Genomic DNA, 12715 nt, shown 5'->3' on the forward strand with positions numbered 1-12715 from the left:
CAATCTAGAGGCTAGTGTAGGGTGAAAATAAGTTGCAAGAACTCAAAATTAATTCCAGGATTGAAGAAAAAGTTAGTGGGTTTTTTTTTAACATTAATTTGAAAACAAGTCACTTTGGAGACAAAATTACTACTTTCAGGAATCATTTTCATTGATGTCTTTAATTTCACAAACCAAATTATATAAAATTAAGTAGTATATATTTCAAACGTAATAATTGTGCTCTGTACAATTCAAGGCACACTTGGATTTTTTGTTGGTTTTTTGTTTGCTCTTTAACAACGGAAAACTTATACTCTATTCATTCAAGATTTTTCCATCAGAACTTTCATTTTGTTTGGGTTCACAGGTGAAAATATTGTGAAAGTTCATTTCCACCACAATGAAGGATAACATCTTCAGCCCCATTTATTTACTAACAACTTTATTGAGATACAATTCACATACCATATAATTCACCCATTTAAAATATATAACTCAATAGTTTTTAATATATTGTTATGTGACCATTACCACAATAAGTTTAGACCATTTTCATGAACCATAGAGAAATCCTGTACCTATTAGATGAATCCTGTACTCCCCATCCATCATCCCTAATTCTAGCTTTAGGCAACCACTAATGTACAGGAAGTATTTTTTATAGAGACAGGGTTTTGCTATGTTGCCCAGGCTGGTCTCAAATTTCTGACCTCAAGCAATCCTCCTGCCTCAGCCTCCCAAAGTGCTGGGATTACAGGTGTGAGCCACTGTGCCTGGTCCTTTATTTCTTTTTATGACTGAATAATAGTCCATTGTATGGATATACCAGAGTTATCTATTCATTAGTTAATAGACATTTGGGTTGTATCCAACTTTTGGCCATTATGAATAATTCTGCTATAAATATTTGTGTACAAGTTTTTGTATTGACCAGCCCCTTAATTTTTGACTACACAACGCAAAAAGTAAAAAGAGAAGAACTCTTATAACAAAATTATACAAAATATGTTTTGCAACAATTTTAGATTTTTCAAGATTCAACCATTTCCATATGTAACATCACAGAGGCCTGTCATGACAGGGAAACTGGCGTCATTACTCTATCATAGAATTGGGAAATTCCAGAAGGTTAGATGTTCTCTAAGACCCTTCTTACACTAAGTTAACGACTTACTCCTTTCTATTATTTCTTCATAAACAGAAGAGGAAAGACCAGAAGAGGAAAGGCTTGCCATACTAATCTGAGTTCCCTGTGCTGGTTTGAAGTACTCAGTTCCCTTACCAATTTCCAACCATGTTTTTCCTACGACTTCAATGTTTGTTGAGTGTATGTATGATTCATAAGATTTCTGATCAATACTATGTGTGTGACATTGAAAGGAGTCAAAATCAATGTATGACTTAGCTGCATTTATCATTTATTAATTGATGACACATGTATCCAATAATCAAAACATTTGAGAATCTCAACTTATGCCTGAGCCTCTTTCATCAGCGATTATGATATTACATTCACACAAGTTCATGCATTGAATTTATCTGATAAGGACAGATTCAGAGGCATAGGAAGCACATTCCTAAAGATTTGACCATTAGAGTCGTCACACAGAAGACTCTACTGATTATTTCTTTTGCTTTGTATTTCAGAACAATCTTACTTTGGATTTTTGATTTAATTTCACTGAAATTCAGTGAGCATTACCTGATGCTAGCATGTGAGGCATAATCTGGAAGGCTGAATCACAAGTTACTGCTAGGGGAGCCTGCCAAGCTTTGCCATTCTTTCAGGGGAGGGTTTCCCTGAGAAGCCAGTTTTTTTAGATAGTCACTGGGCTCCAGTTGGGGAATATCAGGGTTCTGCCTGTAATATTTCTGCAACTTCTCTAGAACTGTGGGCAACCCAACTGTGGAAGCATAGAACATGGGTCCGCCCTTGTGCCTTGGCCATCCATATCCATGTAAATAGACAACATCAATGTGCTCTGGGCTAGTAGCTATACCTTCTCCCAAGATATGGAATGCTTCATTGATAAGTGAATATAAGCAGCGCTCAAGGATCTCATCCTGGCTAATGGTACGTGGTTCAATGTGATAGGTTTCTCTATACTGTGATAGGAATTTGGAAAGCCAGGGATCGGGTTTGTGAATCCTACCCAATGGCTTGTCATACTGATACCAACCCTTACCTGTCTTCTGGCCAAATCGTCCTAATTCACAGAGCATATCAGGAATTGGGCAGTATCTCCTATTGCCCCTTTTTCGGGCAGGAGTTCCTGGAGGCAATGTAGGTCCAGTAAGACCTTGCCCCTTTCTAGATTTCCAGCCCACATCCAACCCAGCAAGATCGGACACTCTAAAAGGTCCCATTTTAAAACCAAACTCTTCCAGCACCTGATCTACCTCCTCTGGTTTGCTGCCTTCTTCTAACAAGAAATATGTCTGATTGTAATAAGGATTCAACATTCGATTCCCCACAAATCCAAAACAGTTGCCTACAACGACTCCAATCTTTTTAATCTTTTTTGATAAGTTCATAACAGTGGCAATGGTAGTGGGGGAAGAGTATCGGCTGGGAATAACCTCTAACAACTTCATGACATGAGCTGGCGAAAAGAAGTGGGTGCCAATGACCAAGTGAGGACGATCAGTGGAAGAAGCAATCTCATCAACATCCAGGGCTGAAGTATTAGTGCACAAAAATGCTTCTGGTTTGCACACGGCTGAGAGTTCAGCAAAGACCTGCTTCTTCAGGCTCATTTCCTCAAATACTGCTTCAATGACTAAATCCACACCACCAAGCTCCTTCATAGATGAAGTTAACTTGGGTTTTGGTCCTGACCAAGGTTGGCCACTCTGTTGCATTTTGGAGGCTTCTTTTTCCAAGACAGAGGTTATTATCTTGTTTGCAGTTGCTAGCTGGTTTTTGTCTGAATCTACAGCAATCACAGGAATTCTGGCCCTTGCAAAAGAAATGACAATGCCTCGGCCCATTGTTCCCAAGCCTGCAGATAAAAATCAAAGGAGAAAAAGAATGATTCAGTGGTATTGGGAACTGAGAAATTATTCACTGGATGGAAGGATTATGTGACAATGTGGCATTTAAAGAGATTGATTCAAGAAACACAAATGGATTGAGTACTAATTAAGACTCTGCACTCTGTTAAGTGTTTCAGAGGATATAAAAATTAGTTGGATTCATACACACAAATAGAAGCTATACAAACTAATAAATGGGTCCAACAGGGTTGTAGGTACACAATTGATATACAAAAATCAAGTATATTTCTATATATTAGCAATAAACAACCTGAATATAAAATTAAAAGAAACAATTCTACTTACAATAGCACCAAAAAGAATAATACACAGGAAGAAATTTAACAAAGAATAGGAGGATCTGTACACTAAAAACTATAAAACATTGTTAATAGAAATTAAGACCAAATAAATGGAAAAACACTAAATGTTTATGTATCAGACAACTTAATATTGTTAAGGTGGCAATACTACCCAAATTGATGTGAAGAACCAACACAATTCCTATAAAAACCCCAGCTGGTTTTTTGCAGGATCAATAAGCTGATCCTAAAATTCACACAGAAATGCAAGAAATCCAGAAGAGCCAAAACAATACTGTAAAAGAACAAAGCTGGAGGATTCACTCTTCCCAACTTCAAATTGTATGACAAAACTATTCAAGGTTGGGTGAGGTGTAATGCCTGTAATCCCAGCACTTCGGGAGGCCAAGGTGAGAGGATCACTTGCAACCAGGAGTTTGAGACCAGCCCAGGCAACATAGTGAGACTCCAACTCCATAAAAAATTAAAAATTAGACAGGAGGCCAGGTGCAGTGGCTCATCCCTGTAATCCCAGCACTTTGGGAGGCTGAGGCGGGTGGATTACCTGAGGTCAGGATTTCAAAACCAGCATGACTAACATGGAGAAACCCCATCTCTACTAAAAATACAAAATCAGCTGGGCATGGTGGTGCATGCCTGTAATCCCCACTACTCAGGAGGCTGAGGCAGGACAATCACTTGAACCCAGGAGGCAGAGGTTGCAGTGAGCCGAGATCGCACCATTGCACTCCAGCCTGGGCAACAAGAGCAAAACTCCATCTCAACAACAACAACAAAAATTAGCCAGGCATGATGGTGTGTGCCTACAGTTACAGCTATTTGGGAAGCTGAAGCAGGAGGATATCTTGAGCCCAGGAGTTTGAGGATTGCAGTGAGCTATGATCACACTACTGCACTCCAGCCTGTGTGACAGAGTGAGACCCTGTCTCAAAAAAAAAAAAAAAAAAAAAAAAACAAAAAACCCTACAGTATATAAGACAGTGTGATCATAGCAAAAGGATAGACATATAGATCAGCAGAATACAACTTACAGCCAAAAGTAAACCCATACAATTATGGCCAATTAATTTTTAATAAGAGGGCCAAGAACATTCAATGGAGAAAGTATAGTCTTTTCAACAAGTGATGCTGGGACAACTGGATATCCACATGCAAAAGAATGAAGTTGGACCCTTACCTCACACCATATACAAAACTAACTCAAAATGGATCACAGGCCTAAATGTAAGAGCTAAAACTATAAAATTCTTAGAGGCAGATCTTAGGAGTAAGTCTGATGGATGGATACATCTTTGTGATCTTGAATTAGGCAATGGTTTCTAAGATATGACACCCAAAGCACAAGCAACACATAGGCAATAATCACACGAAAAAATGTTCAACATCAATAGTCATTAAGAGAATGCAAATCAAAACCACAGTGAGATAATGCTTCAAACCCACTAGGATTGCAATAATGAAAAAGACAGACAATAACAAATTTTGGTGAGGATCTGGGGAAATTAGAACACTGATACATTGCTGGCAAATTTTTAAAATGGTACAGTTGCTGTGAAAAAGAGTTTAGCAGTTACTCAAAATGTTAAACATGGAGTTACTATATGATCCAGCAGTTCCACTGATATCTAAATCTCCAAGAGAACTGAAAATATATGTCCACATAAAGCTTGTACGTGAATGTTCATTAGCAGCATTATTCAAAATAGCCAAATGCAGCCATAAAAAAGAATAAAATAACACATTTGCAACAACACAGATGCAGCTGGAGGCCATTATCCTAAGCAAATTAACAGAGAAACAGAAAACCAAATACTGCATGCTCTCACTTATAAGTGTGAGCTAAACACTGGGTACACATGACCCCAAAGATGGGAACAATAAACACTGGGAATTTCAAAAGGGGGAGTGAGGGAAGACAGAAGGGTTGAAAACCTACCTATTGGGTACTATGTCCACTACTTGAGTGAACATTAGAAGCCCAAACCTTGGCATCATGCAATATATACACCCATGTAAGAAACCTGTACATGTACCCCCTGAATCTAAAATAAAAGTAAAAAAAAAAAATTTCAGAAACCCTGAGCTAAGGCTGGATCCAGAAAATTGTGTCTATTACATGTACACAGAATGTATACACATCTTTCTTATCTCCTCCCCAAAAGAAATAGATCAATGGCTTTCAGTACTTATTAATTAAACTGGGGGTCATTATAAGTTCAACAGAATCAACTGTCTTCCACAGAAATGCAATCTTTCAAAATCTGAGATACAATGAGACATTTTAAAATGAAATCTATTAATTTAGTATAGTTCTCCTGCTTTGTGATTTTCCTGTATCAATGTCACTTGGCATTTTTTAAAGCTTTAAAATATTTTCCTGTAATTTTTGCATTTATACAATAAAAATAAATTTCATCTTCTCACATTAAAAAATTAGCCAAAAAATAAAAGCAATTTGAATGTCCATCAACTGGTGAATGGATACACAAAATGGAGAATATTATTCAGCCATAAAAAGGAATAAAATACGAGGCAGGCAGATCACCTGAGGTCAGGATTTCAAGACCAGCCTGACCAACATGGTGAACCCCATCTCTACTAAAAATACAAAAATTAGCTGGACGTGGTGGTGCACATCTGTAATCCCAGCTTCTTGGAAGGCTGAGGCAGGAGAATCGCTTGAACCTGGGAGGCGGAGGTTGCAGTGAGCTGAGATCACACCATTGCACTCCAGCCTGGGCAACAAGAGCAAAATTCTGTCTCAAAAAAAAAAAAAAAAAAAAAAAAAAAAAAAGAATAAAATAATGATACATGCTATAACATGAATGAATCTTGAAAGCGTTATGCTAAGTTAAAGAAGCCGGGGCCGAGCGTGGTGGCTCATGCCTGCAATCCCAGCACTTTAGGAGGCCAAGGCACAAGGATCATTTGAGCTCAGGAGTTCAAGACCAGCCTGGCCAACATGGCAAAACCCTGTTACCAGAAATGCAACAAATTAGCCAGGTGTGGTGGCATATGCCTATTGTCCCAGCTCCTCAGGAGGCTGAGGTGGGAGGATTGCTTGGGCTCAGGAGGCAGTGGTTGCAGTGAGTTGAGATTGTGCCACTGCACTCCAGCCTGGGTGACAGAGTGAGACCCCATCTCGGAAAAAAAAAAAAAAAAAAAAAAAGCCAGACACAAAAGGCTACATATTGTACATATTGTATGGTTCCATTTATATGAAATGTCCAGAATAGGCAAATCCATAGAGACAGAAAGTAGATTCATGGTTGCCAAGGGCTGGAGGCAAGGGTGATGGAGAGTGACTATTGATGGGTAGAGGATTTCTTTGGGGAGTGATGAGAATGTTCGAAAATTGATGTGACAATGGTTGCATAAACTCTATTAATATCTAACAACCATTGAATTGTATTCTTTTCTGGTGATACTCTTACTATGCATTTTCTTATTTTTAAAAATTGTGGCAAAATACACGTACGATTTACCATCATAACCATTTTTAAGTGCACAGTTCAGTGGCATTAAATACATCACAATGTGTACAACCATCATCAGAACTCTTCCAATTGCAAAGCTGAAACTCTGTACCTATTAAATGATAACTCCCTATTTTCCCTCTCCCCAGCCCTGGCCAACCACTCTATTTTCTGTATCTGTGAATCTGACTACTCCAGGTACCTCATATAAGTGGAATTATGCAGTATTTGATCTTTTATGCTTGACTTATTTCACTTAGCAGTATGTCCTCATGGTTCACCCATGCTGTAACATGTGTCACAATTTTCTTCCTTTTTAAGGCTGGATAATATTCCATTGTATGCATATACCAAATTTTATTTACCCATTCATCCTTCAATGGACACTTGGGTTGCTTGTACTGTTGGGCTATTGTGAATGATGCTGTTATGAACATGAGTGTATAAATATCTATTTGAGTCCCTGCTTTCAATTCTTTTTTTGTTTGTTTGTTTCAGATGGAGCCTCTCTCTGTCACCCAGGCTGGAGTGCAGTGGTGTGATCTCAGATCACGGCAACCTCCACCTCCTGGATTCAAGCGATTCTCCTGCCTCAGCCTCCCAAGTAGCAGGGATTACAGGTATGCACCACCACGTCCAGCTAATTTTTGTATTCTTAGTAGAGATGGGGTTTCACCATGTTGGTCAGGCTGGTCCCGAATTCCTGACCTCAAGTGATCCACCTGCCTTGGCCTCCCAAATTGCTGGGATTAGAGGCGTGAGCCACTGTGCCCAGGCTCTGCTTTCATTTCTTTGGGGTAAACATCCAGAAGTGGAATTGCTAGATCATATGGCCCTTTTTACCTTTTAGAAGAACTGTCATGCTGTTGTCCATAACAGCTGTACCATTTTATTATTTATTTATTTATTTATTTTTTGAGATGGAGTCCTGCTCTGTCATCCAGACTGGAGTGCAGTGGTGTGATCTCAGCTCACTGCAACCTCCGCCTCCTGAGTTCAAGCGATTCTCATGCCTCAGCCTCCGAAGTAGCTGGGATTACAGGCACCTGCCACCATGCCTGGCTAATTGTTTTTTGTATTTTTACTGGAGACAGGGTTTCATCATATTGGCCAGGCTCGTCTCGAATTCCTGACCTCAGGTGATCCACCCACGTCGGTCCCACAAAGTGCTGGGATTACAGGCGTGAGCCACTGTGCCCAGTCGCAGCTGTACCATTTTACATTAAATCACTTTAAAAGGGTGATTTTTGGCCTGGCGCAGTGGTTCATGCCTGTAATCCCAGCACTTTGAGAAGCTGAGGCAGGTGGATCACTTGAGGCCAGGAGTTTGAGACCAGACTGGCCAACATGGCGAAACCCCATCTCTACTAAAAATACAAAAATTAGCCGGGCATAATGGCACATGCCTATAGTCCCAGCTACTCAGGAGACTGAGGTACAAAGAATCACTTGAAACTGGAAGGTGGAGATTGCAGTGAGCTGAGATTGTGCCACTGCACTCCAGCCTGGGCAACACAGCAAGAACCTGTCAAATTAAAATAAATAAATACCTACATAAATAAAAGGGTGAATTTTATATATGAGTTACATTTCAATTAAACTGTTATTTTAAAAAAAAACATGAGGAGCATCAACCTTCAGGGAGCTTCTGATCTAGCAGTAAAGAGGAGTTCACAAATATCTATTCCATATGGTAAAGTAAATGATGTGAAAAGTTCAAATTTCTTTGATTCAAAGGGAAAAAATTATATTCAGTTGGATGAATCAAGAAAAGCTTCAAGACAAAGACATTTGAAATGGATCTTAAAGGCAGATTAGACTGTAATAGGTAAAATTCAGGACGTTGAACCATCCAGGTCGAGGAAGGGAGAAACATAGGGAGAAATATTTTAAGCAAAGGCAAGAAAAAAATGGAAAATGAAGAAAAATTATTTGATGAAAAATATGTTATTGTTTGTTTCCAACACTAATTCATTTTCCTCCTGGCACACAGAAGACTGTACTTTCTAGATTCCTGGCATCCTGTTAGGGCCTGTAACTGTGATCAATGAAATATTATGGTGGTGATTGGGGGCAATGTGGGTTCTCAGATTGGCTCCTAAAATCTCCCACAAGATCCTCCATAGATACGCAGATGTAGAGAATGCAGAGAACGACTCCAAGGCCTTGAAGAAGGCCTAAAGTAGGTGATGGGGTAAACTGTGGCCTATAGGTCAAACCCTGCCCACTGCTGATTTTTACACTGCCTGCAGACAAAAACATGTTTTTACATTTTTAAATAAAAAACTTAAAAAGCACCGTTTTGTGACACATGAAAAATTTTTTCACATTCAAAATTCAGTGTCCATAAATAAAATTTTATTGGAATACAAGGCTAATTTGTTTCCATATTGTCTATGGCTGGGTTTTTGTTTTGTTTTGTATTTTGTTTTTAGAGATAGGGTCTTGCTCTGTTGCCCAGGATGGAGTACAGTGGTGGCATCATGGCTTACGGCAGTCTCTATGTCCTGGGTTCAAGTGATCTTCCTGCCTCGACCTCCCTAGTGGCTGCAACTGAGGCCTGTGCCACCACGCCCGGCTCTATGGCTGTTTTAGTGCACAATGGTAGACTTGGGTAGTTGCAACAGAGACTGTATGGCCCACAAAGCTTAAAATATTTACCATCTGGAACTTTACAGAAAAATCTTGCTGACCCTTATCATGGAGAATGGCAGAGCCACTAGTGGAAAAAAACCCTGGTCCTAGAATGACCTTATGGAATAAGCATTAAATAAATACTTATTGTGTTAAGCTACTGAGATCGCTGGGTTACCTGTTACAGCAGCAGATGATCTGTTGCCTAACCAGTCCACTGTAGATAAAAAAGCTTTGTGAAAGCCACTTATATATTACTCCTCTATACTTTGTATTTACTAGCATGGAGGATTGGTTTTGAAGATAGGATGTATCAGTCATCAGAAATCACTGATTTAGTCTATCCAGAACATATTTATTTAATTTTCCAAGTGTATTAAATTACTCAATACTATATAATAAATATATTAAATTATTAAGGACACAGTTTTCCAAATTTATTAACCCCCTGCACTTCTCTCAAGAACAAGCAGGCTGAATAACTCTCACTTGTATAGCAACTTGTATCCTAAACTTTAGCTTTGATAAACCTTTTCTACATTAAAAGATACAATGTGGGGTTCTATCTGCTAGTTTTGAACCTAGCTAGTTTTGAACTCTGCTAGTTTTGAACCTAGCTCCTAGCTATTAGTTTCAAGCTTCATATAGTTCTCTAATTTTGCCTCACAGATGCATATAGACAGGGACAAGGAGTCCTGCTCCCCTGCCAAATTACTGCATTTGACTGCCATGGAATTGAATTTGATCAGGAACCTCTTCTACTCAGAGAAGTAAATACCAAATAAGGATGTTTTAAATGCTAGTTTTGCAGTTTCTTATCAACTACATTCCCCTATCCTGACGGGCCTGGGAGCCCACGTGTGGTGTGAGAATGTGAACTTGCAGGGTTACCAATTGGAACTGCATCTCCTGCGGGGCTGAGAAGCCTGGGCCTGGGCTCATGGAAACAACAAACAACTGGGATCATCAGGGTGAGGATTTTGTGGGGAGCAGAATGGAAGGGCAATGAATCACAGAGTTTGGAGATTTTGGCCTGAGAGTGGCTGAAATGATAACTCCTAAAATTAAAGCTGAATAAGAAGAAAATAAAGATGAGGGGAGTTGATCAAGTAATGGATGTAGTTGAAATAACCCATTAAGAAAGATATAAGGAAAGATATGAGGTATTGGTGAAGTGTGAGGTTTCAGATTTTAGAAGTGGAGAAATATTCAGGGTAATGACAAGACCTGTAGAGAAGCAATGAGTGTGGAATGTGGAAGTGAGGTGAGGCGAATGTCCCTGAGTCTAAGGAGGCAAAAAACTCAGATGCTACAAGCAGGGAATGATTGTCCATAGAGACAATGAGGACAACCAGGATGGCAGCAGGGTTTGGGCCAAAGTGGGTAGCTGTGAGCCAGGAACTAAAGTTTTCAGCAAATGGAGGGGGAGCCATGACAGTAATGAAAAGGGATAGAATGACAAGACCACAGGGCAGGACCACAAAGGACAGTGTCCCATAAAGTGCAATGGTCTGAGAAGTGACCCAGAGGCCCATGGAGTGTGGGAGAAGTGGCAGCATTCCCTGGAGAGGGCAGCAGATGCAGGTCCTCAGGGTAAGCTGGGTTTCAGTCAGGAAGCAGAGGCGGGTTATGGAGTCTTTCAGAGGATATGAGGGAGCAGTAGAAGGCTGCATCACGAAGATGAAATGCAGGGTAGTGTGGCAGTACACACGAAGAGGGCAGAAATGTCCAGATCCTCTTACTTTATTTCTATCTATGTGTCTTTTATATATTTAGTACGCCCTTTCCAATATTTTTCAAAACAATGTGGATATCGTTTTAAAAAAATACTTCAAACTTTTAAACATTATATGCCAGAAACAAACCTGAAGCCTTTTAAAGAAAGGCTCACAACAAAATTGGGAAATTCTCTCAAACAATGGTTGACAAACACAATACTGATGCACTTACCAGCTTGCTATTATTTGCATTAATTATTCTTGGTTTGAAGGAATTGAAGGGAGAAGAAAGAGGTAAGTGCACAACAACTAGAAATAAATATTGGCATTGCTGAAATATTTAATAGTACAAAAAGAGGAACAATCATAGTTCTTTGTCACTCTACTTATCCATCTTCTTAAAAAATCACAAGTGAGGCCGGACACAAAGGCTCATGCCTGTAATTCCAGCACTTTGGAAGGCCAAGGTGGGTGGATCACCTGACGTCGGGGGTTCAAGACCAGCCTGAGATTGCGCCACTGCACTCCAGCCTGGGTGACAGAACGAAACTCCATTTCAAAAAAAAAAAAAAAAAATCACAAGTGAACCAAGGATAGACCTCAACGGAGTCAGAGCTGAAAAGAACACAATGTATTTATATTAAAGACAGATTCTTTGATACCAAAGCTGAGTTGAGACAACAAACAGACTGAGAAAATGTGGAGTGAGATCTTTGCCTCCAAGTTGGGTTGGTGCTAGAGCAGGGGTCCCCAACCTCTGGCTGTGGACCGGTACCGGTCCGTGATCTGTCAGCAGAGCAGGAGGTGAGCAGCAGGCCAGGGAGCATTTCAGCCTTGACCTCCGCTTCCTGTCAGATCAGTGGTGGTATTAGATTCTCACAGGAGTGTGACCCCTATTGTAAACTGCGCGTGCGAGGGATCTGGGTTGCACATAGGAGGGATCTGGGTTGCACACACGAGGGATCTAGGTTGCACGTGCGAGGGATCCAGGCTGTGGCTCCTTCTGAGAATTTAATGCCTGATGATCTGAGGTGGAACAGTTTCATCCCAAAACCATCACCCCTGAGTCTGTGGAAAAATTGTATTCCGTGAAACTGGTCCCTGGTGCCAAAAAGGTTGGAGACCACTGTGCTAAAGAGCTGGGCAAGGGTTAAGAAAGTTGATGCTTTTACACTAAAAGGCAAATATCATATGTTCTCACTCATATGTGGGAGCTTAAAATGTGGATCTCATAATGATACAGAGTAGATTGCTGGTTGCCAAAAGCCAGGAGGGGGTGGGGGGAAAAGGGAGATGAAGGGGGGAAAAAAGGATATAAATGTATTTATTACCACTGAACTGTATACTTACTTACAAATCGTAAAGATGGTTAAAAAAAAAAAGAAAAAAGAAAGAAAAATCAGAATAAGGGCTATAGACTAAATAATAGTTTTTTATATTAATTGCCATGTTTTTTAAGATAAATTATACTGTGGTCATGTAAGAGAATATTTAGTTTTAGGAAATACACATAAGTCTGTAACTTATTCTTAGAGTTCAGAAAAGA

General features: G+C 39.8%; 1 protein-coding gene across 5 annotated transcripts in view; it reads right to left on the reverse strand.

Moving 5' to 3' along the window:
• Window positions 1-407: 407 nt before the first annotated feature.
• Window positions 408-12715, reverse strand: part of EHHADH (enoyl-CoA hydratase and 3-hydroxyacyl CoA dehydrogenase) — a 70453-nt gene continuing 58145 nt past the window's right edge. For all 5 annotated transcript variants that reach the window (XM_074031585.1, XM_045386529.2, XM_045386527.2 and 2 more), the window contains one exon: window positions 408-2984. In XM_074031585.1, coding sequence (XP_073887686.1) covers window positions 1723-2984 — 1262 coding nt within the window. In that variant the 3' untranslated portion in view covers window positions 408-1722. The remainder of the gene's footprint in view (window positions 2985-12715) is intronic.

The sequence above is a fragment of the Macaca fascicularis genome, chromosome 2 (genome assembly GCF_037993035.2).
Source record: "Macaca fascicularis isolate 582-1 chromosome 2, T2T-MFA8v1.1".
Lineage (NCBI taxonomy): Eukaryota > Metazoa > Chordata > Mammalia > Primates > Cercopithecidae > Macaca > Macaca fascicularis.